Source organism: Gopherus evgoodei, chromosome 2 (assembly GCF_007399415.2).
Source record: "Gopherus evgoodei ecotype Sinaloan lineage chromosome 2, rGopEvg1_v1.p, whole genome shotgun sequence".
Taxonomy (NCBI): Eukaryota; Metazoa; Chordata; order Testudines; family Testudinidae; genus Gopherus; species Gopherus evgoodei.
In genome coordinates this window covers 294,662,978-294,690,383 of record NC_044323.1, presented here as the reverse complement: position 1 = coordinate 294,690,383, position 27,406 = coordinate 294,662,978, and the positions used below count along the sequence as shown (strand labels likewise).

General features: G+C 51.1%; 1 protein-coding gene across 2 annotated transcripts; it reads left to right on the top strand.

Moving 5' to 3' along the window:
• Positions 1-813: 813 nt before the first annotated feature.
• NAPRT (nicotinate phosphoribosyltransferase) lies at positions 814-27,406 on the top strand. Of its 2 annotated transcripts, none has more exons than XM_030553935.1 (13): positions 814-1,030; positions 12,577-12,704; positions 15,565-15,647; positions 16,463-16,593; positions 16,717-16,832; positions 17,476-17,669; positions 18,225-18,365; positions 19,230-19,314; positions 20,626-20,706; positions 22,012-22,114; positions 24,325-24,482; positions 25,930-26,037; positions 26,865-27,406. In XM_030553935.1, the coding sequence occupies exons 1-13, from the start codon at positions 820-822 to the stop codon at positions 26,922-26,924; spliced, it is 1,599 nt and encodes a 532-aa protein (XP_030409795.1). In that variant the 5' UTR covers positions 814-819; the 3' UTR covers positions 26,925-27,406. The 2 variants fall into 2 exon arrangements, with proteins under 2 accessions (XP_030409795.1, XP_030409794.1); XM_030553934.1 differs by having other exon boundaries at positions 25,927-26,037.

Below are 27,406 nucleotides of genomic sequence, written 5' to 3'. Positions count from 1 at the left end.
ACTAGAAGACACCCTGATATTACAATGATGAATGTGGTGTAAGAAAGTCTGTTATAACAGAAGTGTAAGTCCCGTGCACGGTGCCTGGTAAAATGCTGTTTGAGCCTTATGTGAGGGAAGCACCTGGGCCCAGATTCCTAAAAGTAGGCTTAGGGTTGCCAACTTCGTAATATTTAAAAACAGGACACTCTAGCAAGAGTGCTGGAACCTCTTTTCTTCCCCCTGAGGACTCACCCCTCCCCTACCTGTTCTCCAGAGGCCCTGCCCAACAATCACTCCTCTGTCCCTCCTCTCTCTTGCCTCCTTCTGCCCAGATTGGTAGGGACTTGCCTGCGGCCTGATGCAGGTAGGAGGCAGCCCTGCCCGGGCAGGAGCTGACGTGGGTGATGGCCAGTGCCTCCCTGCCTCCCCCATCCGCAGTATCCAGACTTTGGGTGTCTAGTCAGTAGATCTGACTGGACACTGTCAGAGCCCCTTTTTGACCGGACTTTCCAGTTGAAAACCAGGCACCTGGGCACCCTATTTCGGCTCCTTTGATTTCCATGGAAGTTTGGAGCCCAAATACATTTAGGGACCTGAGCCAAGCCATGGAAGGGTGGGCACAGAAGGCACGTGCAGTCCTACAGCCGGCCTGGGGGAGGCGATCACTGCAGCCAAGCCCAGCTGGGAAGGGCGGGCTGCCGCTGCCCCTGCCCCCTGTGTCTCGCAAGGGCCACCCCCACTCGGACTACAACTCCCAGGCGCCCTTGCGGGCTGCGGGGGCTCCCATTGGCTGCAGCGCCCCTCTGCCCCCACGTGACGCTCCAGCTGGTGCCCGGAATGGAGCTGGGGCGGCGGGACTCGCTGGCGCTGCTCACCGACCTCTACCAGTTCACCATGGCCTACGCCTACTGGCGGGCCGGGCGGCAGCGGGAGCCGGCCGAGTTCGAGCTCTTCTTCCGCCGCTGCCCCTTCCAGGGGGGCTTCGCCCTGAGCGCGGGGCTGGGCGAGTGCCTGGCCTTCCTGCGAGGCTTCCGCCTGCGCGAGCCAGGTAGGGCCGGGCCGTGCCGTGCCAGGGTGGGGGCGGGCAGAAAGGAAGAATATGGGGCTGTGCCAGGGAGCGGCAGGCCGGGTGGAGACAATGGCAGGGAGGATATGGGGCAGTGCCAGGGAGCGTGTGTGTGAGGGCAGGCAGGATATGGGGCAGTGCCAGGGAGCGTGTGTGTGTGGGGGCAGGCAGCATATGGGGCAGTGCCAGGGAGCGTGTGTGTGTGGGGGGGCAGGATATGGGGCTGTTCCAGGGAGTGTGTGGGGCAGGTGGGATGGGGACAGTACCAGGAAGGTAGTAGGCACAGGCAGGGTGGGGTAGTGCCAGGGAGCATGGGAGGGCAGGCAGGATAGGGGAAAGTGCCAGGGCGTGGGGGGGGAAGTGCCAGGGTGCGTTAAGGGAGGGCACTGTCAGGAATCATTGATGGCAGTGCTAGGAAGCTGGAGGGTGGCAGGTGGGGGCACTTGGGACAGTGGCGGGGAGCCCTGGGAGTGGGCAGGGTAGGGGGTCAATGCCAGGGAGCAGTAGGGGCAGAAGTGGCATAGGCATAAGCAGACTAAGACTTAGGGCCTTAAGCAGCTCAAGGCAGCACTTTATTTGCTTTTTTAGTATGTGTTGTGTGAGGGGCTCCCTGGGAGAGCCCCCACAATATTATTCCTGCTTAGGGGCCCCCAGTGGGCTAGCGCCGCCTCTGAGTAGGGGCAGGGCTGGGTAGAAGGCAGGGGCAGGGAGCATTCGGGGCAGGTGGAGGAGGGGGTGTTTGTTAGGGACTGGCCATCAGTGCCTGAGAGTTGTAGGGGCAGGGCCAGGTGGCAGGCAATGTTGGGGGTGGGTGGGGCAGGGCCATGGGGCATTGCAGCAGGCAGGGGGTGGGTGGCGCAGGGAAGCTTTGGAGGCAGGCAGGGGATGGGTGGGGCAGGGAAGCGTTGGGGGCAGGCAAGGGATGGGTGGTGCAGGGAAGTGTTAGGAGCAGGATGTCAGTGCTGGGGGATTGGTGCTGGGGAAATGACAGGACAGGTTTTGCCTCATGTTGGGGTGAGTTACAAACCTCCTGGGCTTCTACCTGTGTGGCACAAACCGAAGTCACAGCCCTTGTGTTCGCCTCACCTGCCCCCGGCAGGGTTCATACTGGGAGGAGGGCATTACTAGAGACCCTGTACCATGACTCTGAGTGTTGCTTGTCCAGGGGGTTTCTTATCTAGGTTTCTAGGTTGTTATAAGGTCACTCCTCCCTGTCATGTGTCAGTGCCACCTTCCTACACTGCCTGCCCTGTGAACTGCCTCTCCCCTGACTCTGAGGCAGGGGTGGCTCTGTGTGTTTTGCTGCCCCAAGCACGGCAGTCAGGCTGCTTTCAACGGTTTGCCGGCATGAGGTCCACCGGTTCCGTACCTTCAGTGTACCCACCGCCGAATTGTCGCCGAAACCGCGGGACTGGCAGACCTCCCGCAGGCGCGCCACTGGAAGCAGCCTGACTGCCACCCTCACTGCGACTGGCAGGCCGCCCCCCACGGCTTGCCACAGCAGGCATCTGGTTGGTGCTCTGCTGCCTGGAGCCGCCCCTGCGCTGAGGCCAGGTCTGCACTGTAGCAGAGAGATGATGCGTTGCTATGTTGGCATAATCCCATAGTGCAGCCGAAAGGGGGTTCCAAAGAGGATGGATCTAGACTGTTCTCAGTGGTACCAGATGAGAGAACAAGGAGCAATGGTTTCAAGTTGCAGTGAGGAAGGTCTAGGTTGGATATTAGGAAACACTGTTTCACTGGGAGGGTGGTGAAGCACTGGAATGGGTTACCTAAGGAGGTGGTGGAATCTCCATCCTTAGAGGTTTTTAAGGTCAGGCTTGACAAAGCCCTGGCTGGGGTGATTTAGTTGAGGGTTGGTCCTGCTTTGAGTAGTGGGTTGGACTAGGTGATCTCCTGAGGTCCCTTCCAACCCTGATATTCTGTAGCTGCAGCAATCGAAGGGATTTTCCTGTCACTGTAGGAACTCCACCTCCCCAAGTGAACGGGATCAGGTCGACAGAAGCAGCAGAGCTGCATTGCTCAGGAGCGTGGATTTTTCCCACCCCTGAGCGCCAACCTGTGTAGCCCAGATCTCAGTTTTCACTCTCTCTCTCTAACTCCTCACAGCCCAGATTTCTTTCTTTGCCTGCTCCCTCTGGTTCTGAGCTGCACTATTATTATTATTATTTGTCGCAGAAGCTCCAGGATGGGGCTTTATTGCAAAGAGCACCTCATAAACATGTAGCAAGTGACAGTCTATGTTTCTATAAAAACGTGGCATCATGGGGGATAAGACAAACGGGAGTGGGGCGGGGATGAAATCCTGGCTTCCTTCCAGGCCGATAGCAAATCTTCCCTGGATTTCAGTGAGGCCAGTCAGTAGCTGTAATCAAACTCTGTCTTTCTGTGCCTTGGGTTATCACTTGTTAAATATTAACCCAGCTCGGCAGCTTTGTCTCTCCTGTGTGGCTTCGGCTCCCTCATCAGTTGCCCCAAATCAAGGGACTTCACAAATAAACAGCTAGTTTATTTCCTTTTTGTGCTTGGGAAACCTTTACCCAAACCTTCTCCTAACTGATCTCTCCGCCCGCTGTCCTATCCAAATCACCATATGTTCTGCACTGCAGAGTTATGAAATGATATTATAAAAACACTGTACTTGTGTATGAAAACAAAACGTCATTCGAGGTCATTTCAAGCCTATTCTGGCAAGGATTGTGATGACCAGTGTGAGACATAGGCTTTCAATAGAGATCTTACCTGACGCTCTTTGGTGAACTAAGATTTAAACACCACACCAAGAGACTTGCTGGCATCATGAGGTCCTTAGTTCAGAGGAAGGATGGCCTAGCGGTTAAAGCACAAGATGGGGAGTCAAGAGCTCTGGGTGCTACTCTTGGCTCTTTCGCTGATCTCCTGAGTTATCCTGGTCAAGTCATGTCCCTGCCCTGTGCCTCAGTTTCCCCAGGATTCTCCCCTGCTTTCCAGGGTGGTTGCAGAGTAGTTAGAGATCCTGGGAGGGAAGTGGCTACAGAGGTGCAAAGTGTTTATTCTCCTGCATAAAAAGCTCCCTGGCTCCTGAGCACTTTCAGCTAGCAGATAAAGCTGATTAACAGTTAAACCTGAGTGTCTCCTTTGGGGTATCGATGACAAGTTTTTAAAGTGCTTATATACCAGTGCTAGAAATCTAACTAATAAGATGGGTGAACTAGAGTGCCTAGTGTTAAATGAGGATATCGATATAATAGGCATCATGGAAACCTGGTGGAATGAGGATAATCAATGGGACACAGTAATACCAGGGTACAAAATATATCCGAAGGACAGAACAGGTCGTGCTGGTGGGGGAGTGGCATTATATGTGAAAGAAAGCGTAGAATCAAATGAAGTAAAAAGCTTAAATGAACTCAATTGTACTATAGAATTTCTATGAATAGTAATTCCATGCTTGAAAAATAAGAATATAGCAGTAGGGCTATATTACAGACCACCTGACCAGGATGGTGTTAGTGACTCTGAAATGCTCAGGGAGATTAGAGAGGCTATTAAAATAAAAAAATCAATAATAATAATAATAATGGGGGATTTCAACTATTCCCATATTGACTGGGCACATGTCACCTCAGGAGATAAAGTTTCTTGACACCTTAAATAACTGCTTCTTGGAGCAGCTGGTCCTGGAACCCACAAGGGGAGAGGCAATTCTTGATTTAGTCCTAAGTGGAGCACAGGATCAGATCCAAGAGGTGAATATAGCTGGACCGCTTGGTAATAGTGACCATAATATAATTAAATTTAACATCCCTGTGGCAGGGAAAACACCTCAGTAGCCCAACACTGGAGGCAGAAAGGCATCCTTTAAAAAGTGGAAGATAAATCCTAATGAGGAAAATAGAAAAGAGCATAAACTCTGGCAAATGAAGTGTAAAAATGTAATTAGGAAGGCCAAAAAAGAATTTGAAGAACAGCTAGCCAAAGACTCCAAAAGTAATAGCAAAAAAACTTTTTTAAATACATCAGAAGCAGGAACCCAGCTAAACAACCAGTGGGGCCACTGAGCGATTGAGATGCTAAAGGAGCACTCAAAGACAATGAGGCCACTGCGAAGAAACTAAATGAATTCTTTGCATCGATCTTCATGGTTGAGGATGTGAGGGAGATTCCCAAACCTGAGCCATTCTTTTTGGGCAACAGGTCTGAGGAACTGTCCCAAATTGAGGTGTCATTAAAGGAGGTTTTGGACCAAATTGATAAACTAGATCTCACAAAACTAAGTGATTGGGCAACAAAATGGCAGATGAAATTCAATGTGGATAAATGTAAAGTAATGCACGTTGGAAAAAATAACCCCAACTATACATACAATATGATGAGAACTAATTTAGCGACAACTAATCAGGAGAGAAATCTTGGAGTCATCGTGGATAGTTCTCTGAAGATGTCGCGCAGTGGCAGTCAAAAAAGCAAACGGGATGTAAGGAATCATTAAAAAGGGGATAGAGAATAAGACGGAGAATTTCTTATTGCCCTTATATAAATCCATGGTACGCCCACATCTTGAATACTGCTTACAGATGTGGTCTCCTCACCTCAAAAATGTTTTACTGGCACTAGAAAAGGTTCAGAGAGGGGCAACTAAAATAATTTGGGGTTTGGAATGAGTCCCATATAAGGAGAGATTAAAGGGGCTAGAACTTTTCAGCTTGGAAAAGAAGAGACTTAGGGTGGCTACACTTGCAGCTGTGCAGCGCTGGGAGTTACAGCTGTCTTTGTACAGCTGTGTAGGGAAAGTGCCGCAGTCTGGCCACACTGACAGCTGCCAGCGCACTGTCGTGGCCATATTTGCAGCGGTGTTGGGAGTGGTGCATTATGGGCAGCTGCTATCCCAGCATTCCAGTGTCTGCAACGGGCTTTTCAAAACACGGGGGTGCGGTGGAGTGTGACAGGGAGCGTGTCGGGGAGAGAGAGTGGATTTTTGGAGCCAACACTCTGTCAGCCGCTGCAAGTTGTGACCCTCTCCCCTACCCTTCTCTCGCTCACTGTAAGTAAATAGCCTTCTTTGTTTTTTTCCTCACAGACCAGATAAGCAGCCTCCCCGAAACGGACACCCCCTCCCTCCCACACGCCGTGCTGCTTCTCTCCTCAAGCCCCCTCTCAACACTAGCTCCAAAGGGAGCTCATTCACAGCAAACAGTAGCTGTGTTTGTTTTTTTCATAAGCAGCTTCAGAAGTCCGGAGTTCACAACAAAACAGAGAGCGTCATCTTTACTTAAAAGCATTATGGGAAGCTTCCGGAGGTCAGTTACAGCGTAGTAAGATTATTCCCTGTTTACACTGGCACCCCAGCCCTGCAGCACCAGCTCTGTTCTCTTTATTCCTCTGGTCGAGGTGGAGCACATGCAGCTCTGTAGCCAGGGAGATACAGCGCTGTATGTGCCTTGCCAGTGTGGATGGGAAGTGAGTTACAGCACTGTAAATCCACCACCAGCGCTGTAATGCTCAAGTGTAGCCAAGGCCTAAGGGAGGATATGATAGAAGTATATAAAATCATGAGTGGTGTGGAGAAAGTGAATAAGGATAAGTTATTTACTTGTTCCCATAATATAAGAACTAGGGGCCACCAAATGAAATTAATGGGCAGGGGGTTTAAAAAGGAAGTTATTCTTCACACAGCGCACAGTCAGTCTGTGGAACTCCTTGCCTGAGGAGGTTGTGAAGGCTGGGACTATAACAGGGTTTAAAAGAGAACTAGATATATTCATGGAGGTTAAGTTCATTAATGGCTATTGGCTAGGATGAATAAGGAATGGTGTCCCTAGCCTCTGTTTGTCAGAGGGTTGTGATGGATGGCAGAGGAGAGATCACTCAGTCATTACCTGTTAGGTTCACTCCCTCTGGGGCACCTGGCATTGGCCACTGTCGGAAGACAGGATACTGGTCTGGATGGACCTTTGGTCTGACCCAGTACGGCCGTTCTTATGTTTTTATGTTAAACAGTAATAAGTCTCCAGGATCTCATGGTATTCACCCAAGAGTTCTGAAGGAACTCAAATGTGAAATTGCAGAACTACTAACTGTCATCTGTAACCTATCATTTAAATCAGCTTCTGTACCAAATGACTGGAGGATAGCTAATGTGATGCTATTTTTTAAAAAGGGTTCCAGAGGTGACCCTGGCAACTACAGGCCAGTAAGCCTCACTTCAGTACCGGGCAAATTGGTTGAAACTATCATAAAGAACAAAATTGTCAGACACATAGACGAATGTAATTTGTTGGGAAATAATCAACATGGTTTTTTTTAAAGGGAAATCATGCCTCACCAATCTACCTGGGAGGCAGTGACCATGAGAAGGTCGAGTTCAGGATCCTGACACAAGGAAGAAAGGAGACCAGCTGAATACAGACCCTGGACTTCAGAAAAGCAGACTTTGACTCCCTCAGGGAGCTGATGGGCAGGATCCCCTGGGAAAATAACATGAGGGGGAAGGGAGTCCAGGAGAGCTGGCTGTATTTTAAAGAATCCTTATTGAGGTTGCAGGAAAAAAAATCCCAATATGTAGGAAGAATAGTAAATATGGCAGGCGACCAGCTTGGCTTAACAGTGATCTTAAATGCAAAAAAGAAGCTTACAAGAAGTGGAAGATTGGACAAATGTATAAAAGTATTGCTCAGGCATGCAGGAGTGAAATCAGGAAGGCCAAATCATACTTGAAGTTGCAGCTAGTGAAGGACATAAATCCACACCGTGTAGAGGTTAAGCATAGAAGTTTATTACACACAGCGCTGGCGGAGTGTCACCTAGCTTATTAGCCTTAGAGACACTGTTAATTAATTGATTACAATAGAATATATAAATTTTTTTATGGGCGAGGGAAAGTGACGGGGTGGGCAGTTCCATGCCCCGGGATAGGTTTTGCAGCAAGATAGCACATTAGCCAATGGTTAAAAGGTTACATAATGTCTTCGCCCATGATCTCAAGTTAGCAAGTTAACATTTAATTAATACTTTGATAAAATGTTATTAGTATAAAATATATATATTGACTCTTGATTTGGGGTCCATAGGAATGGAACAGCTCCTTTGATTGTCCAACAGGTACATTCCTAGGGGTTAAAGCAAAGAAACAGTGAAAGTATGTGACAATAAAGATTGTCTTCTTTATGTCTTAAAGCAGGCATTGGTCCCTGGGAAGAGGGGGGGAAGGATGTCATATTTTATACTGACATGTGCCAATTTTCATAAACTTAAGGTTGGATTTGTGGGAAGAACGTTCCCTACAGGAGAGACTGACACAATAGGAACAGGGATCCTTTGTTTAGTCTGAAACATTAGATGAAACATAATTATTCAGTTACCGCTTTAACATCTGGCATTTCTACTGACCAAGCATATCTTAGTAAAGGCATATTATCTTGTTTACCCCAGCTTTCTCTTAGCTAATTACTATTTGCTAGGCCTCTGGTTGCTTGACCAAACTCTGGACTCTGGGTCTAAAAAAGAGCTGGCACAATCCATATAAAGTGCACATTGATTTTTAACCCTTCAGTTAGCAAGAGATGTTAAGAGTAAGAAGAAGGGTTTTTTCACGTATGTTAGCAACAAGAGGAAAGTCAAGGAAAGTGTGGGACCCTTACTGAATGAGGGAGGCAACCTAGTGACAGAGGATGTGGAAAAAGCTAATGTACTCAATGCTTTTTTTGCCTCTGTCTTCATGAACAAGGTCAGCTCTCAGACTGCTGCACTAGGCGGCACAGTATGGGGAGGAGGTGACCAGCTCTCTGTGGAGAAAGAAGTGGTTCGGGACTATTTAGAAAAACTGGACAAGCACAAGTCCATGGGGCCGGATGCGCTGCATCCAAGGGTGCTAAAGGAGTTGGCGGATGTGATTGCAGAGCCATTGACCATTATCTTTGAAAACTCCTGGCAAATGGAGGAGGTCTCAGATGACTGGAAAAAGGCTAATGTAGTGCCCATCTTTAAAAAAGGGAAGGAGGAGGATCCAGGGAACTACAGGCCAGTCAGCCTCACCTCAGTCCCTGGAAAAATCATAGAGCAGGTCCTCAAGGAATCAATTCTGAAGCACTTAGAGGAGAGGAAAGTGATCAGGAACAGTCAGCATGGATTCACCAAGGGCAAGTCATGCCTGACTAACCTAATTGCCTTCTACGAGGAGATAACTGGGTCTGTGGATAAGGGGAAAGCAGTGGATGTGTTATTCCTTGACTTTAGCAAAGCTTTTGATACAGTCTCCCACAGTATTCTTGCCAGCAAGTTAAAGAAGTATGGGCTGGATGATTGGACTATAAGGTGGATAGAAAGCTGGCTAGATCGTCCATCTCAATGGGTAGTGATCAACGGCTCCAAGTCTAGTTGGCAGCCGGTTTCAAGCGGAGTGCCCCAAGGGTCGGTCCTGGGGTCGGTTTTGTTCAATATCTTCATTAATGATCTGGAGGATGGCGTGGATTGCACCCTCAGCAAGTTTGCAGATGACACTAAACTGGGAGGAGTGGTAGATACGCTGGAGGGTAGGGATAGGATACAGAGGGACCTAGACAAATTAGAGGATTGGGCCAAAAGAAGAAACCTAATGAGGTTCAACAAGAACAAGTGCAGAGTCCTGCACTTAGGATGGAAGAATCCCATGCACTGCTACAGGCTAGGGACCAAATGGCTAGGAAGCAGTTCTGCAGAAAAGGACCTAGAGGTTACAGTGGATGAGAAGCTGGATATGAGTCGGCAGCGTGCCCTTGTTGCCAAGAAGGCTGACGGCATTTTAGGCTGTACAAGTAGGGGCATTGCCAGCAGATCGAGGGATGTGATCATTCCCCTCTATTCGACATTGGTGAGGCCTCATCTGGAGTACTGTGTCCAGTTTTGGGCCCCACACTACAAGAAGGATGTGGAAAAACTGGAAAGAGTCCAGCAAAAGGCAACAAAAATGATTAATGGGCTGGAGCACATGACTTATGAGGAGAGGCTGAGGGAAGTGGGATTGTTTAGTGAGTAGAAAAGAAGAATGAGGGGAGGATTTGATAGCTGCTTTCAACTACCTGAAAGGGGGTTCCAAAGAGGATGGATCTAGACTATTCTCAGTGGTACCTGATGACAGAACAAGGAGTAATGGTCTCAAGTTACAGTGGGGGAGGTTTAGGTTGGATATTAGGAAACACTATTTCACTAGGAGGGTGGTGAAGCACTGGAATGGGTCACCTAGGGCGGTGGTGGAATCTCCTTCCTTAGAGGTTTTTAAGGTCAGGCTTGACAAATCTCTGGCTGGGATGATTTAGTTGGGAATTGGTCCTGCTTTGAGCAGGGGGTTGGACTAGATGACCTCCTGAGGTCCCTTCCAACCTTGATATTCTATGATTCTGTGATTCTGCTAGAATTCTTTGACGGAGTCAACAAGCATGCAGACAAAGGAGATCCAGTGGATATAGTGTATTTAGATTTTCAGAAAGCCTTTGACAAGGTCCCTCACCAAAAGCTCTTAAGCAAAATAAGCTGTCATGGGATAAGAGGGAAGGGCCTCTCATGGACTGGCAGTTGGTTAAAAGATAGGAAACAAAGGGTTGGAATAAATGGTTAGTTTTCAGAATGGAGAGAGGTAAATAGTGGTGTCCCCCAGGGGGTCTGTACTGGGCCCAGTCTCATAGACTTTAAGGTCAGAAGGGACCATTATGGTCATCTAGTCTGACCACCTGCACAGTGCAGGCCACAGAATCTCACCCGCCCACTGCTGTAACAAACTCCTAACCTCTGGCTGAGCTATTGAAGTCCTCAAATCGTGGTTTAAAGCCTATTTAACATATTCATAAACAATCTGGAAAAAGGGGTAAACAGTGTGGTGGCAAAATTTGCAGATGATGCAAAACTACAAGATCGTTAAGTCCCAGGCAAACTGCAAAGAGCTACAAAAGGATCTCACAAAACTGGGTGACTGGGCAACAAAATGGCAGATGAAATTTCATGTTGATAAATGCCAAGTATTGCACATTGGAAAACATAATCCTAAGTATACAGATACAATGGTGGGATCTAAATTAGCTGTTACCACTCCAGAAAGAGATCTTGGAGTCATTGTGGATAGTTCTCTGAAAACATCCGCTCAGTAGGCAGTGGCAGTCAAAAAGTGAACAGAATGTTGGGAATCATTAAGAAAGCAATAGATAGTAAGACAGAAAATATCATATTGCCTCTATATAAATCCATGGTACGCCCACACCTTGAATACTGCGTACAGATATGATTGCCCCATCTCAAAAAAGATTTATTGGAATTGGAAAAGGTTCAGAAAAGGGCACCAAAAATTATTGGGGGTATGGAACAGCTTCTATATGAGGAGAGATTAATAAGACTGGGACTTTTCAGCTTGGAAAAGAGGAGAGTAAGGAGGGATATGATAGAGGTCTATAAAATCATGAGTGGTATAGAGAAAGTAAATAAGGAAGTGTTATTTACTCCTCCTCATAATACAAGAACAAGGGGCCACCAAACGAAATTAATAGATAGCAAGTTTAAAACAAACACAGGAAAGTATTTTTTTCACTCAACGCACTGTCAATCTCTGGAACTCCTTGCCAGAGGGTGTTGTGAAGGCCAATACTCTAACGGCGTTCAGAAAGGAGCTAGATAAGTTCATGGAGGATAGGTCCATCAATGGCTATTAGCCAGGGTGGGCAGGGATGGTGTCCCTAGGCTCTCCTTGTCAGAAGCTGGGAATGGGTGACACGGCATGGATCACTTGATGATAGCCTGTCTGTTCATTCCCTCTGGGGCACCTGCCATTGGCCACTGTCAGAAGGCAGGATACTGGGCTTGATGGACCTTTGCTCTGACCCTGTATGGCCGTTCTTATGTTCTAAGGGTCATCTCTGGTCAGACGCAATTGTTGAGGGGGTGGTTTATACTTTCCACTGAAGCAGCTGGTGCTGGCTGCTATTGGAGACGAGCTAGTGAGCTAGCTGGAGCCCTGCTCTGCTCTGGCCGTTGCTGTGCCTCAGCCATCACTGGGCATTATGTCCACCCTCTCCCTGTGTGGTCTTCTCACCGAGGCCCTGCTTTGGGATCAGAATTGCACTGCCCACGGCCAGGTCCGAGCACAGTCACTGCCAGCACAGTGCCATCATGGCTGCTCTGACTAGCTGCTTGGTCCTGTCTGCTCCCGAGTGGCACTTTGTCTTATCTGTGGAGCTGGGACCAGTGGTGTGAACTCTCCTCTGCCGTCGTGCCTCGGCCCAGCACGACGGGGATGCAGCTGGACTCGGGACCGTGGCTACCCAGGCAAGAGCACGGTGGAGATCGTCTGTGCTGTCCTGCCTTGGAGCTGCAGTGAGGTGGTTCTCGCAGGGTAGATGGGACTCTAGGGGGCTAGGGAACAACATGGGGGTTGGGAAAAAATTCCCTGCCCGCCTCAGGGAGACCTTGGTAGTGACATCATCTAAACCCACAACCCTGCCTGCTGCTGGGCCACCCCTCCCAGGGCACGAGGGTGCTCCTCCCTCCTCTGTACTCAGGCTGAACAGCGATCTCTGACTGCTTTCCAGAAATCGAGTACCTGCAGTCGGTCCTGCCCAGCACCATGGAGACGGCTTTCTTTGATTACCTGCGCACCGTGGACGCCTCCGAAATCACTGTCTCCTCTGCTCCGGAGGGCTCCATCGTCTTTGCCACGGTGGGCATTAATCACAGCAGCAGTGCAATTTGGTGTAAAGCAGTGGCATGGATGCAGGCTGAGACCCCTCAGGCTGAGTTAGGGTGGCCTAGTGGATAGAGCATTGGACTGAAATTGGAGAGATCTGGATTCTACTCCACTGGCCTGCTTGGGCAAGTCACATGACCCATCTGTGCAATGGGGATAATGATACTGCGTCCTTTGTAAAGCACTTTAAGATCTACTGGTGAAAGGTGTGATATACAAGCTGGTTACTATTGTTATATAATGAGGGTGTCTCAACCAATGCATTTCTCCTGTCTTTTCTTCCACTCCCATCTAATATAATAATTGGAGATAGGTATATCTCCGAGAACTGGAAGGGACCTTGAAAAGTCATCGAGTCCAGCCCCCTGCCTTCACTAGCAGGACCAGTTTTTGCCCCAGATCCCTAAGGGTCCTCCTCAAGGATTGAACTCACAACCCTGGGTTTAGCAGGCCAATGTTCAAACCACTGAGCTATGCCTCCCCCCTACCTGTAAGTTTGATTGTTCACCCAGGGCTCAGAGCTGAGAACAGAACCCAGGACTCCTGACTCTAAATCCTGTGATTCTCCTACGAGACCGTCCTGCCCTTTTGTGCTGGACTGGCAGTTTCCTCTGCAGTGGGCGGGGTGTGGATGCAGCTGTTGTTTGAATGTCTCAGTCTGTAGGCACATGTGTGAGTGCTGGTGAGTGAGAGCTGGTGCAATGAGAGTTCAGTCACATTCTGGCTGTGTTAGCTGAAACCAGCTTGACTTTGGTTTTAGTTCACTCTGGTTTCTTCAAGACCAGAAGGATGAACTTGTCCTGCAAACTAAGACGTGCACTGGGCGATGTGTTCTTAAATAAATAAAGCAAGGCCATTTCCCTCCAAACACCTGAGTCTTATTAAAAGTCTCTTATCGGCTCTGAAGAATGCTTTGTAGGAAAGGAAGGTGCTAGTCTGGAGAGGATGGAGGCTTCTGGCTTCTGAAAATAGTCAGAGAAAAGTCCCCAGAAGGAGGAGCTACAGAAGAAGGGAAATACAGAAAGATTGATATACTAGCCCATATATAGCTATCTACACAGGAATATTCAAGGTGGGAGCCTGGTAGTTAAAGGTCTCCAGACTTTGTTCGGCAAGAGCTGAGGACTGAACATTAGTGAGAGACAGAGTTACCCCAGGTCACAGAAAGGCAGCTCTGCAGACCATCTGAGGATGTCCGCCCATTCCTGGAGAGCCTGGGATTCCAGCTTGTGAGATCAGTTCTAGGGAGAACTGAGTAAAACCAGACTTAATAGGTGGGGGGCCCCTTCCTTTGTCTCCAGCCAGATGTTCCCCCTCGTACCATGTCAAGGTTCCTTCCCCACTCTGAACTCTAGGGTACAGATGTGGGGACCTGCATGAGAACCTCTAAGCTTAACTACCAGCTTAGATCTGGTTTTGCTGCCACCACCCAAATTATTTGACTCATTTGGGAAACTCTGTCTATCTCCTCCCCAGAATATCTCCCTCCCAAGTACTATAACCCTTCCCTGGGTAGCCTTGACAGACTTCTCCACCAAGTTCCTAGTGAACACCGATCCAAACCCTTGGATCTTAAAACAAGGAAAAATCAATCAGGTTCTTAAAAAGAGGGCTTTTAATTAAAGAAAGAGAGAAGTAAAAATCATCTCTATAAAATCAGGAGGGAAAATAACTTTACAGCATAATCAGATTCAAAGAGCCCAGAGGAACCCCCTCTAGCCTTATGTTCAAAGTTACAGCAAACAGAGGTAAACCCTTTAGCAAAAGGAACATTTACAAGTTGAGGAAACAAAGATAAAACTAACACACCTTGCCTGGCTGTTACTTACAAGTTTGAAATATGAGAGACTGGTGCAGAAAGATTTGGAGAGCATGGATTGATGTCCGGTCCCTCTTAGTCCCAAGAGCGAACACCCCAAACAAAGAGCACACAAACAAAAGCCTTCCCCCCACCCAAGATTTAAAAGTATCTTGTCCCCTTATTGGTCCTTTGGGTCAGGTGTCAGCCAGGTTACTTGAGCCTCTTAACCCTTTACAGGTAAAAGGATTTTGGTGTGTCTGGCCAGGAGGGATTGTACACAGGAGGGCTGTTACCCTTCCCTTTATAGTTATGACATACTGGGACTCCATCTGGTAGATGGAGCCCCCAGGTTCCTGAGGTCTTAGAAGCCCAGTTGGAGTAACGTCTAAGAATTCACTGATCTCCTTTGTAAAGGGCTTTCTGACTGACAGACAAAAAGTTCTATATAAGAGCTGGTATCTCCAGCTAAGGATCCTGTGTAGCACGCAGCACTACAGCTAAAAACTGAAAGCCCCTGTGGGAGAAATGCTAGAGGAATTCCAATGTGATTGCAGCCAAGGGGGCTTGTGTGGGCCGGCAAGGGCTGGGGTGGGTGTCAGGGAGGCCACGATTGAGGTGGGAGAGTGGAGGGGAACAGCTGGAGACATTGAAAGCATGGAGGGGGAGGGATAAGGGAGGAGCAAAGATGTGGGCCAGGTTCCGCAGCAGGGTGACTGAGGATGGTGGTGGAATAAACTGTGCTAGAGAAGCGGGGCAGCCACAGAGCCCTGGTGTGTGACGCGGCCCAGTCCTAGCCCACGATGGGGCCTGTTGCTTGGAACCTAGTGACGTGCTGCTTCCGGCTTGCAGGGCATCACTCTGGTGGCTTTGCAGGCAGGGCGAAGACGTGGCTACGAGTCCCATGAGAGCGTCAGCCAGATGTGGGGGCCGGGTGTGACTTTGAGGCACCGGGCCAGGGAGCAGGGGTGGGGTAAGGAAGAGAGATTGAGCTGGGGTGAACCCCCCCCCTTTCCCACGGCTCTTCCCCTGCAGGTTCCGCTACTGCAAGTGAAGGGGCCGCTGCTGGTGGTGCAGCTCCTGGAGACCACGCTGCTGTCTCTGGTCAGCTATGCCAGGTGAGAGGCTCCGGGACGTGCAGTTTTGTGGGTGGAGCATCCCCAGGGTGGCACCTGTTGGTTTGTTGTAGGGTCCCCAGGGCCCTAGTGCGACACATGCTGGGTGGGGGCTGAAGGGTCCCCTGGCATGGCACGTGCTGGGTGGGGGCTGAAGGGTCCCCTGGGGCGGCACGTGCTGAGTGGGGGCTGTAGGGCCCTGGCGTGGCACATGCTGGGTGGGGCTGCTGGGGTGGCACATGCTGGGTGGGGGTGGTACGGTCCCCTGGAGCAGCATGTGCTGAGTGGGGCTGCTGGGGTGGCAGGTGCTGGGAGTTAGATGAAGGGTTCTGGCCACTTGTGAACGTTTCCTGCCCCCCACAAGGGCAGTGCAGGCGTCTGTGTGCTGATCCCCGGCTGCATCTCTGCTCTTCCATCTCCCATTGGCTGTGGGGCTCCAAAGTCTCCTCTATGTCCCTTTGAGTCTCCTCATCCATCTTGCCCTCCCCACCCCTGACAGCTGGAGCCATGTCCCTCTCCCCCACAGCACCCTCCTTGTCCTGACCCCCAGGTGGGCTGCTTGGTGCTTGGCTCCACATTACTCCCCCCGTAACTCAGATCCTCCAATCTGATCTGTCCGCATCTCCAGTCAGGGCCCTCTGGCTCCCATATGATCTGGTCAAACTGATCCGCTCTCTGAGCCTCCTAGCACATGTCCCTGTGTCATCTGCCCCTGTCGGCAGGGAGCTAACGGGCATGGGGCCTGACCCTTCCTGGGCCTTGCTTGGTGTCCAGCCGGGGTCGGCGTTCAGGGAATATTTGGGTTTTTCCTTTTCCAGCCTTGTGGCCACTAATGCTGCCCGGTTCCGCATGCTCGCTGGCCCGGACAAGAAGCTGCTGGAGTTGGGGCTGCGACGTGCCCAGGGCCCGGATGGGGGCCTTTCTGCATCCAAGTACTCCTACATAGGGGGTGAGCTTAGCCCAGGAGCCAGGCTGGCGTGCCAGCTCCTCACAGCAGGGCATTCCCTATCCCCTTTGCTCCCGTTCGGTCTGCGTTCCCCTCGCCCACGTGCCCCTGATCTCTCCGTTCCAGGCTTTGATTGGACCAGCAACGTGCTGGCAGGGAAGCTGTATGGGATTCCGGTGCGGGGAACCGTGGCCCATTCCTACATCATGTCCTTCACGTCGCTGGCGGAGGTGCAGCCCCAGGTTCGTGTCCCTGCGGGGGGGAGGATGGATTTGTTTAATAACTTTGCACGGCGATGAGAGGGGGTGGAGGCCTGTGCTGTAGTCTGGGGCTCTCACCCCTTCTCTTAGGAGCCTATTCAACTTCACTTCTCCCCACCCATATGGTTCCATCCTGCTCCCTGTAATTGTCCACCTAACCGTGGTGTTAGTGCCCAGATGCTACGCTGACGCATGCTATGGAAATGCACCGTGATCAGTGCTAGCGTGATGGGCACGTCGGAGCACACTAGACCCTTGCAGAGCGCCGTGAACCATCCCGCTGCCTGCTTGGAGCATTGCATGCTGGGACTTGTAGTCTCCCTGTGGCACCACCTGTGGATTGAAAGACCGACAGTGGTCACGGTCTTCCTAGCTTCACACAGATTAGGAACCCACCCTGGGCTCCTGGCAGCGGCCACCAGCCCCCTCAGGTTGGTCACTTTGACGTAGGTGAATGGCCTTTGTGCATCATCATTGTCTGCATTTAGGAATGATCTCTACTGAGCTGCTGCTTCCGAGCCAGCAGGGGGCTGAGGAATCTCGAGATGTGTTTTTATAGGCCCTACTGAAAGCGGCCATTGTAGTTGATGTGATTAGTGCCATGAAGGTGCTGTTTCCCATGCAGACCCTGAAGCCCCTGGATGGAGATGAGCCGGTGGATTTCCTGCCCATTGCTGAGTCATGGCTGAGGCAGGTGTGCCAGACCCTGCAGGTCCCCTATGACAGAGTGAACCATGGGGAGCTGGCTGCCTTCATGTCGTACGCCATCGCCTTCCCCCACAACTTCTATGGTCTGGTGGACACTTACTCTGTCATGGGGTGAGCAGCCGCAGGGTGGCGGTGGCCTTTTCCGAGCGTGCTCAATGCTTTATGATTGTTGCACGGCACCTGGATTCCACGGTGACCGGTGTAAGTGATGTCCCGTCTACTGCTGGAGCAGAGATGGCGAATGAGGTCAGATTGGGTCCAAATGGGCTGTGGGTTTATATATAAAGTGTATGTGGGGTTAAGAAGCCGGCATGGGGAAGTAGTGCCAGGGCAGCTGGTTAAATGCAGGATCTCTGAGATGATGTCTTAGAACCCAGCTGGGACCCCTCCCATGTGTTCCATCTCTTCTGCGTGGCGCATGGTCCTGCATTCCCACACGCTGGGGATAGGACAGCTCCGATGATGCTGCAGAGCCTCTGGTACTGACTGCCCCGGGGAGTCCCTCTCTCCTGCTCCCGTTGTCCTTACCTTGACCTAGATGTGGAACCTCGAATCATCTCCTATCCCTGACCTGAACACAGCCTGCTTGGCCCATCTGTGTCGCGGAGGGCGAGGTTCCCAGGCTTTTTTGCCAGCCAGACCCATCTTCCTCCTTGCTGTTGGCAGGAGTGGCGTCCCAAACTTCTGTGCCGTGGCCCTGGCGTTGAACCAGCTGGGATACCGTGCAGTAGGGATTCGCGTGGACAGTGGAGACCTCGGCAAGCAGGCGAGGGAGATTCGGCAGGTGCTCCGGACCTGCAGTGCCAAGTGAGTGCCATGCTGCTAAACAGACACTATTACCCCTCTTGCTGGGAACTCCCTTGCAAGGCTGAGACACAGAGCCCTTTATGTCGACTCTGCACTGGGGCCTCCTATGTGGGGGCAGTTACTGACCCTGGACGATGGCCCCTCCTTAATCGCCATGTGTAAGAGTCAGATGAGCAGTCAGATCTTACCCAACCAAAAGGAAGGTATCCCTGTCTCTGTCTCTCTCTGTCTGTCTGTCTTCTGGGCTGGATTTTCAAGAATTGGACCCCTTTACTGCACCGTGCCCAGCCATAGTTTATAAGCCTTCACGGCAGTGACATCACCTTTCTCTTATGTTTTTTAAAGCATCCAGGACATTTGGATGTTACCAAACCAAGTAATAAAAGATTAGGATGATGATGATGATGATGATGGCACTGCAGGAGCAAGGGAGCTGGATTCCCTTATGGCTTATGTTCCACTAAGAATTGTTCACTGATTCCCGGTCACAGAGTCAAGTTCTCCACCCTCGGTGGAACCCCATGAGAGACGATGGGGTTGCACAGATGCCCCTGAAAGTAAATTTGGCCTGCAACTTCTGCAGCGGTGATGCTACACAAACCTGAAAGAGCCCAGCTTGACTCTCAGATCCCTGGGGCAGTTTCCAGGGTGCCCAGGTTGGGGGGCACTTTTATAAACTGAGCAAACTGTCCAGATTTCTGGCTGGGCTGAGAGCCGCAATGCGGACACACACTCTCATCCACCCTCCAAGATTCAGATCCAGCAAAGCTTCAACCAGCCTGTGCTGTAGGCTCAATGGTGGGGCACCTGTCCCTTGTAAGAATCCTGCAGCCATATATAGCGACTCACTTCCATTGTGTCCAGCTTCCAGGTTCCCTGGTTTGCAACAATCCCCATTGCTGTGAGCAATGATGTCAGTGAAAGGAGCCTGGAGGAGTTAATGCAGGAGGTGAGATGGTCCTAGTACTAACCTGCTTCTTGGAGGTGGTGTTTCAAGCTACAGCTTGTTTGTGAAATTGTCTTGGGGCTTGTCTACACATGAAAATTAATCTGGACTAAGAGAGGGTGTGAATTTAAGTGGATTAACCATTCCTGATTAACTCCATCTGTAGTTGCTCTTATTCTGAATTAATTTAATCCATTTGAAAACTGGATTAAGCTAATTTGGAATAAAGCACTTGGAATAAGAGCATCCACATGTGGTGTTAATCAGGAATAGCTATTCTGGAATAACTGTGTGTAGACAAGCCTGAGGAGCGAAGAGAATGAATCAGCTGCCTTCAGACATGAGGGAATGGGAGGGTTCTTAGCAGGGCAGATAGACAAACACTTGGTTACCTACAGGCAGACAAGGCCTTAATCTGCGTGTTCCCATGAGCTGTCCAGGTGGACATATGCTGCTCCCTGATTGCTACCAGCCTGTGGCCTTTCCCACCATCAGGGAAGAACTTGTAACTATGCAAGATAAGAGAGATTAATCAGGCCTTGTGGTTCAGGGCATCAGTAGACAGCAGGACGCTTCCCAGTGGCCAGCAGCGGCTTTGGAGTGGGAGTGTGCCATCCTCTGGAGCTTCAGGCTTTGCCACTGTCCACAACTACCAGGCTCCCAAATGGGAAATGCTATTCCTGCCACTGTCCTTCTGGGAACCCAATGGGGAGCCCTCTGTGGCCAGAAATACCATGTTCCTATTCAATGACCATGTTCCCAAAGATGGGGAACAGCCAGAGACCCTGTGATCACAGAAGGGAGGGCAGAGGTGGCTGGTCCAGGACTTGGGCAGGAAGATGAAGGGAGTCCTGTCCCCTTCATCCAAGGGGTTTTCCTCAGCAGGGAGCTTCTAGCTATAGGATGCTATCTTTGTGAGCCGTGTCCCAGCCCTATGCCAGCCGGTGGAGGAAGGCGCTTCATACAGCTCAAGGGAAAAAGAATTGTCCAGTGGTTAGAGCAGGGCAGAGGGGTCTGGGACTCCTGGGTTGACTTCCAGCTCTGCCACTGACTCGCTGTATGGCCATTAGCACTGAACTCTCCCTGACCAGGGGTGTTGTGCGGCTTGGCTGATGTCCGTAAAGAACTCGAGATCCTCAAAGGGAAGGCGCTAGCAAGGCACAGAGGTTGTAATCTCTTTAGGGCAAGTTAGTACAGCACCTAGCGCAGTGGGGTCCTGGGCCAGGCAGGACTGAGGCTGCTAGACTCTGCCGCGATGCAGCCAACAAGCAATACGGGTAATACCAACTCCTTGTCATCTCTCTCCTCTTCTAGGGGAATGAAATTGACGTGATCGGAATTGGGACCAACGTGGTGACATGCCCACTGCAGCCCTCTCTGGGCTGTGTTTACAAGGTAACCTGCTCACTGGGATAGTCCAACAGGAGCTCATCCACAGCTCTCTCTCTCTCACCACCACCACCACTAGCCCTAGCCCTAGCCCTAGCCTTTGCCCTCCTGGAGTTCAGTGCACACCTAGCAATTGCACAACACTGCCAGCAAGGACATACTAGCCGTTAAGGCTGCAATGCTTGTCTGGGTTTATTGTGTGATCGAGGGGGGGTGTTGCCGTTTTCTCAAATAGCTTGACTCCTCTTTCACTTCATTAATAGAGACTGGAAAGAGGCCCGGTGGCCTGGAGCTTAGAAAGGGAACTAGGCTCAGAGCTGGGCTCTCGTCCTAATTTTGCCATTGGCTCACTGTGTGCAGAGTGTGATAGGATCAGCCGCTGTAGATGTTTGGAGGAAAAACTCTGTGTGAGTTCACAGTGTGGTGATTCGCGGGAATTATTTTGGTGGACATCCTGTTGACACGACTAAAGAGACACTGTCAGGTTAAAAATCCTGGGCCTGATTCTCCTCTCATTTACATTGGGTATGAATCCAGAGTAAGGACCATAGGGCATGGGCCTGAAAGGTCCCTCCTGATCATGAGGTCCAGCTCCCTGCTATCACAGGCAACCCTCCCAGATAATCAGAAATTAATCAATCTCCATCTTAAAACCAGTTAGGTTCTTGGCCCCGCTACTCCTATTGGAAGGCTGTTCCAAAGCCTTAGTCCTCTGAAGATTAGAAACTTTCGTTTTCATTTCCAGCCTCAGTTTATTCATAGACAGTTTATGGCCAAGGCAGTGGAGTTATGCTAGGGTAAACTGAGAAAAGAATCAGGCATATATATATAAAAATTGTGTTTGTGTGTGTATATCTGTACACACACACACACCCCTACTCCATCATTAACACTAGGTGATTAAAGCTGAAGCCATTTGTAAATCCTCATTTACATTTTGCCTCTTATCCTGTTTGCTTCTGTATCACACTGGACTTGGGCTGTTGCTGGTGACCCCTTCCTTCATGCGACAGGGCTGGGAGCAGGGAGGACTGGGGCTGGGTCGCTCTGCTTCCCGCTGCCATCGGGTGTGTTGGGGGGGAGCGGACTCCTGCTGCTGATGCCAGATCCCCCCACTAATTCCCCGTGCTACTCTGGGCCTCCCCCACAGCTCCTGCCCCCGTGGCCCTGCAGCCCTTGAGTGCACCCCGGCTCCCTGCGTGGGGAGCAGCGTAGGGCACCACCATAGCTAAGGACGGCCCTGCGTAGAAGGGAGATCTCCTGTGCGGTAGGCACTGAGGAGCCTTTTATCTTTGCTCCTTCCTCCTGTAGCTGGTGAAGGTGAATGGCTGCTCCAAGCTGAAGCTGACTGAAGACGAGGAGAAGATGACCATCCCGGGGAGCAAGGTGGTGTACAGGCTCTATGCTGCCACTGGTGAGACACTGACCCAGTCCTCGCCCTGCAAAATGAGAACAACATCCTGGGAATACAGACATGGCCATATAAAGACTGGTCCCCCTGAGACACTGTGTCTTAAACATACACAGCTCACACATCCGAGTCCTGGCTCCGGATTTAGGGGGGCAGGATTGGAGCTGGGACAAGTGGCCGTCGCTTTGGGTCCCTGGTTTGAGTCTGGCTCAGGGCAGTAGTGATGGCCATTACCACGTGGAACCGAATTGGCGACTAATGAAAGGGTATCTTTAAAACTCTGCATCAACCATACTAGCCCCCTTGCTGGCAGTCCCAACTGAATGCCCAGGATCAACTGGCCCTTCCCCCTGGATGTGAGTCTTTCTTTCCTGCTCAGGGCTGAGGGTACGGTGCTGCAGGAAAGCCTGCCTTGCTAGCCATGCTGTGCCTGCTCTGTGGACTAAGGCCTGGTCTACACTACGATTTCAGGTCGAATTTAGCAGCATTACCTCGATTTAAGCCTGGACCCATCCACACAACAAAGCCTTTTTTTCTCACCTCCGACAAGGGGATTAGTGCTGAAATCGGCCTTGCCAGGTCAAATTTGGGGTAGTGTGGGCGCAATTCGACGGTATTGGCCTCCGGGAGCTATCCCTGAGTGCTCCATTGTGACCGCTCTGGACAGCACTCTCAACTCAGATGCACTGGCCAGGTAGACAGGAAAAGGCCCGTGAACTTTTGAATTTCATTTCCTGTTTGAACAGCGTGGCGAGCTGATCAGCACAGGTGACCATGCAGAGTTCATCAGCATGATGTGCACATTGCCAGGTCAGTTTCTTGTTTTGATCCACTCCATCTATCTTTTACATCTTGGCTGGCAGCAGACGGTGCAGTAGGACTGCTAGCCATCATCATCTCCTGGGTGCTCGGCAGAAGATGGGAATGACCTGGCTGAGTCACTCCCATGTCTGCCCTCGCGCTCCTGACCGATCTCACCGAGGTCGGCTAAAAGAGCACCCAGGAGTACGATGACGATGGCTACCAATCGTAATGCACCGTCAGCTTCCAAAAGGCAATGTGCTGCTGCCGTGTAGCAATGCAGTCCCACGTCTGCCAGCACCCAGGAGACGTACGGTGACGGTGAGCTGAGCGGGCTTCATGCTTGCCGTGGTAAGGCGTCTGCTCAAGAAACCCAGGAAAAAAGGTGCAAAACGATTGTCTGCCGTTGCTTTCATGGAGGGAGGGAGGGAGAGGGGGGCCTGATGACATGTACCCAGAACCACCGTGATGCTGTTTTTGCCCCATCAGGCACTGGGATCTCAACCCAGAATCCCAATGGGCAGCAGAGACTGCGGGAACCGTGGGATAGCTACTCACAGCTACCCACAGTGCAACGCTCCGGAAGGCGACACTAGCCTCAGTACTGTGGATGCAGTCCGCCGAGTTAATGCACTTAGAGCATTTTGTGTGAGGACATGCACAATCGACTGTATAAAAACGATTTCTAAAAAACCGACTTCTTTAAATTCGACCTAATTTCGTAGTGTAGACATTCCCTAAGAATATCAGCCTCCAGGGACATCGAGCTCAGCATTTCCCTGTCACAGCCCAGATCTGACCTAAATGCCTGCTTGTTTCCCTCTGGCCTTGTGTCTGGGGCTGGGGTTCCCATTCCCTAGGGGGAGTCTGCTGAGCTGGGATTTCTCCCAGCACTAGGAAGGCTCCACCTCTGTGGCCAGGGTAAAGTCCTCTGGCTGCTCAGCAGCCCAGCCCCTCCTCTCTCCCTGCCCCCTGGGCTGAGCATCCCCTGTCCTTGCTGTTTGCTCAGCTTCTAAAAGAACCAGGTGTTCCCAGAGCCTGTGGCTGAGGGCAGCTGTCGGTCTCAGGATCCCCAGAGGCTTGTCCGGAAAAGCTGCTGTTCCAGTCTCATGTTCCACTTCCCAGAGCTGGGACCATTGACCTTTGCACCAGTGTAGCCCCCTTCCTCTCCCTTCCTGAATGAGGAGATCCTGCAACATCCCTTGCTCATAACCTCTCTCCCCCACGGCTTAACCATGCGCCTGCCTGGGAGATTGCCTCATATTCAGAGTGTGGGAGCGGTTGATGAAGCCACAGTCTTGGTCTGGATCTAAACTGGCACAGCTCCCCGACGAGGGGTATCATTGCTCTGAACCCCAGCACGCACACACCCCTAACCTGGGAGGCTAACGTCTGCCTCCGGTTCCTGGCAGGTCTTGCCTTTATGGATCTGATGGCATTGGAGGAGGAGCCCCCACCCAGGGCGGGGCAGGAGGTGGCTGTCCGCCTGCTGGGGAGGAGTGAAGTGGCCAGGAGGGTGACTCCCACGGCAGTGGAGATCCTGCACCGCATTTACTTTAAAGATGGACAGGTCAGAAAAGGCGTGTGCCCCTCCCTCCTTGCAAACCGCCGGACTGCTGCAGCTTTGACCATGTTGCAAGTAGGGTGACCAGATGTCCTGATTTTGTAGGGACAGTCCTGATTTTTGGGTCTTTTTCTTATATAGGCTCCTATTACCCTCCACCCTCATCTCAATTTTTCACACTTGCTGGCTGGTCACCCTAGTTGCAAGCTTTTCTCTCGGCCTAGCTGATTTCTTGGCTCCCCTGCTGCCGTGACTCCATTGACTCTCCGGTGCTAAGCTGGCTGCTGCTTAGCCCGGTACTTGAATGAGACACCTCTAGAGAAGTCTTCGAGTAGTGCAGGGTCGGTAGCACTGTTCCCTTCAAATCAGTACTGCCCCAGCAAGATATTAGGGGTGCTGTATCATCTGTCATAGGAGGGAGAAAATCAAGGCACTGTCGTCTTGGCAGAAATTTCAGGAGTCAGTGGGTTAACCTTGGGTGTTCACCTTACCTTCACCTAGACCTCCTCCCTCATAATCGCTTCCTGTCCTACACTGTTGGGTAGTGTTGCTTTGTGCAGTCAGACAGCTGCCACCTTCCACCCCAGAAGTGGCTGCTTTTGGATGGGAAGTTGTCTATAGAGTTCCTACGGAGAGTAAACATCCGAAAAGGGCTGTGGGAGTCATCTGGACGAAAGGGAGAGTTTAGGAAAATCAACAGCTCAGTCCACTCTCCTGGCTCTTGAGCTGCGTCTCTGGCAGCACCCAGGCTGTTCCCAACGGGATGTGGTTCTGCTCGTCAGGAATCGGGTGCACTGGGGAACTGTGAATATGTTTGAATCTTGTGTGTCTTCGTTTTCTGGCTCTAGAGAGCCTTGGAGGCAAACTGAGCTGACCAGCCCCTACTGGAGCTGTGCGGCGGGCCTTCTTCACAGTAGAGCCCATGCTCTGATTTGAAAGGCAGCACATGTTTGGGGAAAGGCAGGTGACCTCCTCTCCTTTGTGGGAGGATAGCAGCCAGGCAAAAGTGTCTCAGTGGGATGCCCCAGCTAGGACTTACTCATTAGCAGCACAGCTTAGGGGGGTTGTTCATGACTCACTTTCAGCAGCGTCCATGCTGTTGGTAGGTTTAGTCCTGGGTTCTCTCTTCTGCCCTGCCTCTGGCTTGCTGGGTGACCTTGGGCAAGTCACTTCCCTTCGCTGTGCCTCAGTTTCCCCCCTAAGTGGGGATAATACCTTCGGGGAGGAGGGGCTTTGAGAATTAATGTGTACGAGGTGCTTTACACTTACTGCCTCTTATTGTGCCATCGCAGTGTTGTAACATTAAATCTTAGATGTGGGGAGAAGCAAACCCTGGCTCTGAACTGCCCCAAACTCAGCTTCATCTTCGATCCAGACCCCTGTTCTGCTCAGGCCCAGCTCTTGCTTTTAATACAAACCTTTGTCCTTCTGTCCTTCTCCCCCTTCCAAGCAGGTTTGCCAGGCTCTTCCCAGCCTGCTGGAAATCAAGAGCCACACACAAGCCTCTTTGAGCATGCTCAGCCCTGCGCACAAGAGACTCCAGGACCCAGAGCCTTACCAGGTACGTGAGCCAACTGGCTGTGCACAGGCCATCTCCAACGGCAGGGCGTTCTCGAGCTGAGCTCTTCCACCTCGACTTGGGATCACGCCTTGCGGGGCAGGCCTGATCAGTACTTGGCTGGGAGACTTCCAAGGAGCACCCAGGGTCTCCCAGGTGGTGCTCTTCCTTCTGACCCTGCTGTCCATGCAATACTCAGGAGGGCTACGCTTCAGGGAACAACGTGAGGGGCTGAGTAGATGTTCTCTCCTGTCAGTGCTCTCTGGAATGCCCTCTTGCAGCACTAGGGGGCGTTGTGCTGCCCCCTTTCAATGATGCATCCCTGGGCAGTGTGCCTCTGCGGTGGCATCTTTCAGAGGGGAAGTAAAACTGAGGACCTGACAACCTGTGATCATTAAAGACCCGCTGGCACTTTTTGCAGGAGTTAATCCTGATTACATTCTCTATTCTATCTCCCTAAACATGCTTTGCAGTTTCATCTCATGCAGGATTTCCTCTGCACAGCATTGCTATGTGCTGTTAAATGACTTTCCCGTTCCACTGCAGAGGTGGCTGCATTTCGCTAGTGGATGAAGTGTTTCCTGGCTAGAGTGTGTTCGTTGCTTTGTGATGAGAGCCACCGTGGAGGCGCCTGTTCTGATAATATATCCGACCTTTTCCGTCTGTTCTTCTCTGCCCGTCGTCTGGGGTCTCTGGCAGGTCGGGAGCCTTCATCCCAATCATACAGGGCTCCGTCCCTCATAGCCTGTGATGAGACAACAAGAGAACAAGAGTGGCATCTTGCATCAAACCACTGACCGGTTTCCTCCCATCTCCCCCTCTGTTCGCAGGTTGCTGTGACTGAGAAGCTGCACTTTCTCCTCAGTAACCTGCGTCGATCCAGCCGGTGAGCTGCCCTGCCTGCATCATCTCGTCCAGCAGCAAACTGCACCTGTGCAAGCCTGAATTAACCTGCACAAAGACCTGGCCACTCTCAGGGCATGGGCCTTTCTATTTAATTGTCTAATCCTTTTTGAATGATGGTTTTGCTGTGCAGGGCAGTAGCTAGAGGGCAGTCCAGCTCCAACAGGTACGGCAAACATCCCCGAACAGGACCTGCGCAGACGGGAAGGAAATTTTTCTGATCCGATTTGAAATGCAAGGGGAGGCGTTGATGGGGGCAGAGATCCAGCAAGGCTCTGCCTAGTTTTACTCTACTAACAGTGTGGCTTAAGTGTTGGGATCTGCAGCTGTCCTCGGGTGCTGTTCTTCTGCCGTCTCTACCGTGTGGTTTGGAAAGTCTTATCTCCTTATGTTGTCCCTGTCATAAACAGATAGTTAAGGGTTAATGTCTCTTTTACCTGTAAAGGGTTAACAAACAGGGAACCAAAAA

Excerpts from the sequence above, each read along its gene's own strand:
- NAPRT (XM_030553934.1), top strand. The coding sequence starts at position 820 with ATGGAGCTGGGGCGGCGGGACTCGCTGGCGCTGCTCACCGACCTCTAC. Across the intron at positions 12,705-15,564 it reads GCTCCATCGTCTTTGCCACG|GTTCCGCTACTGCAAGTGAA; the intron begins GTGGGCATTAAT and ends CTTCCCCTGCAG. Across the intron at positions 26,038-26,864 it reads AGGACCCAGAGCCTTACCAG|GTTGCTGTGACTGAGAAGCT; the intron begins GTACGTGAGCCA and ends CTCTGTTCGCAG.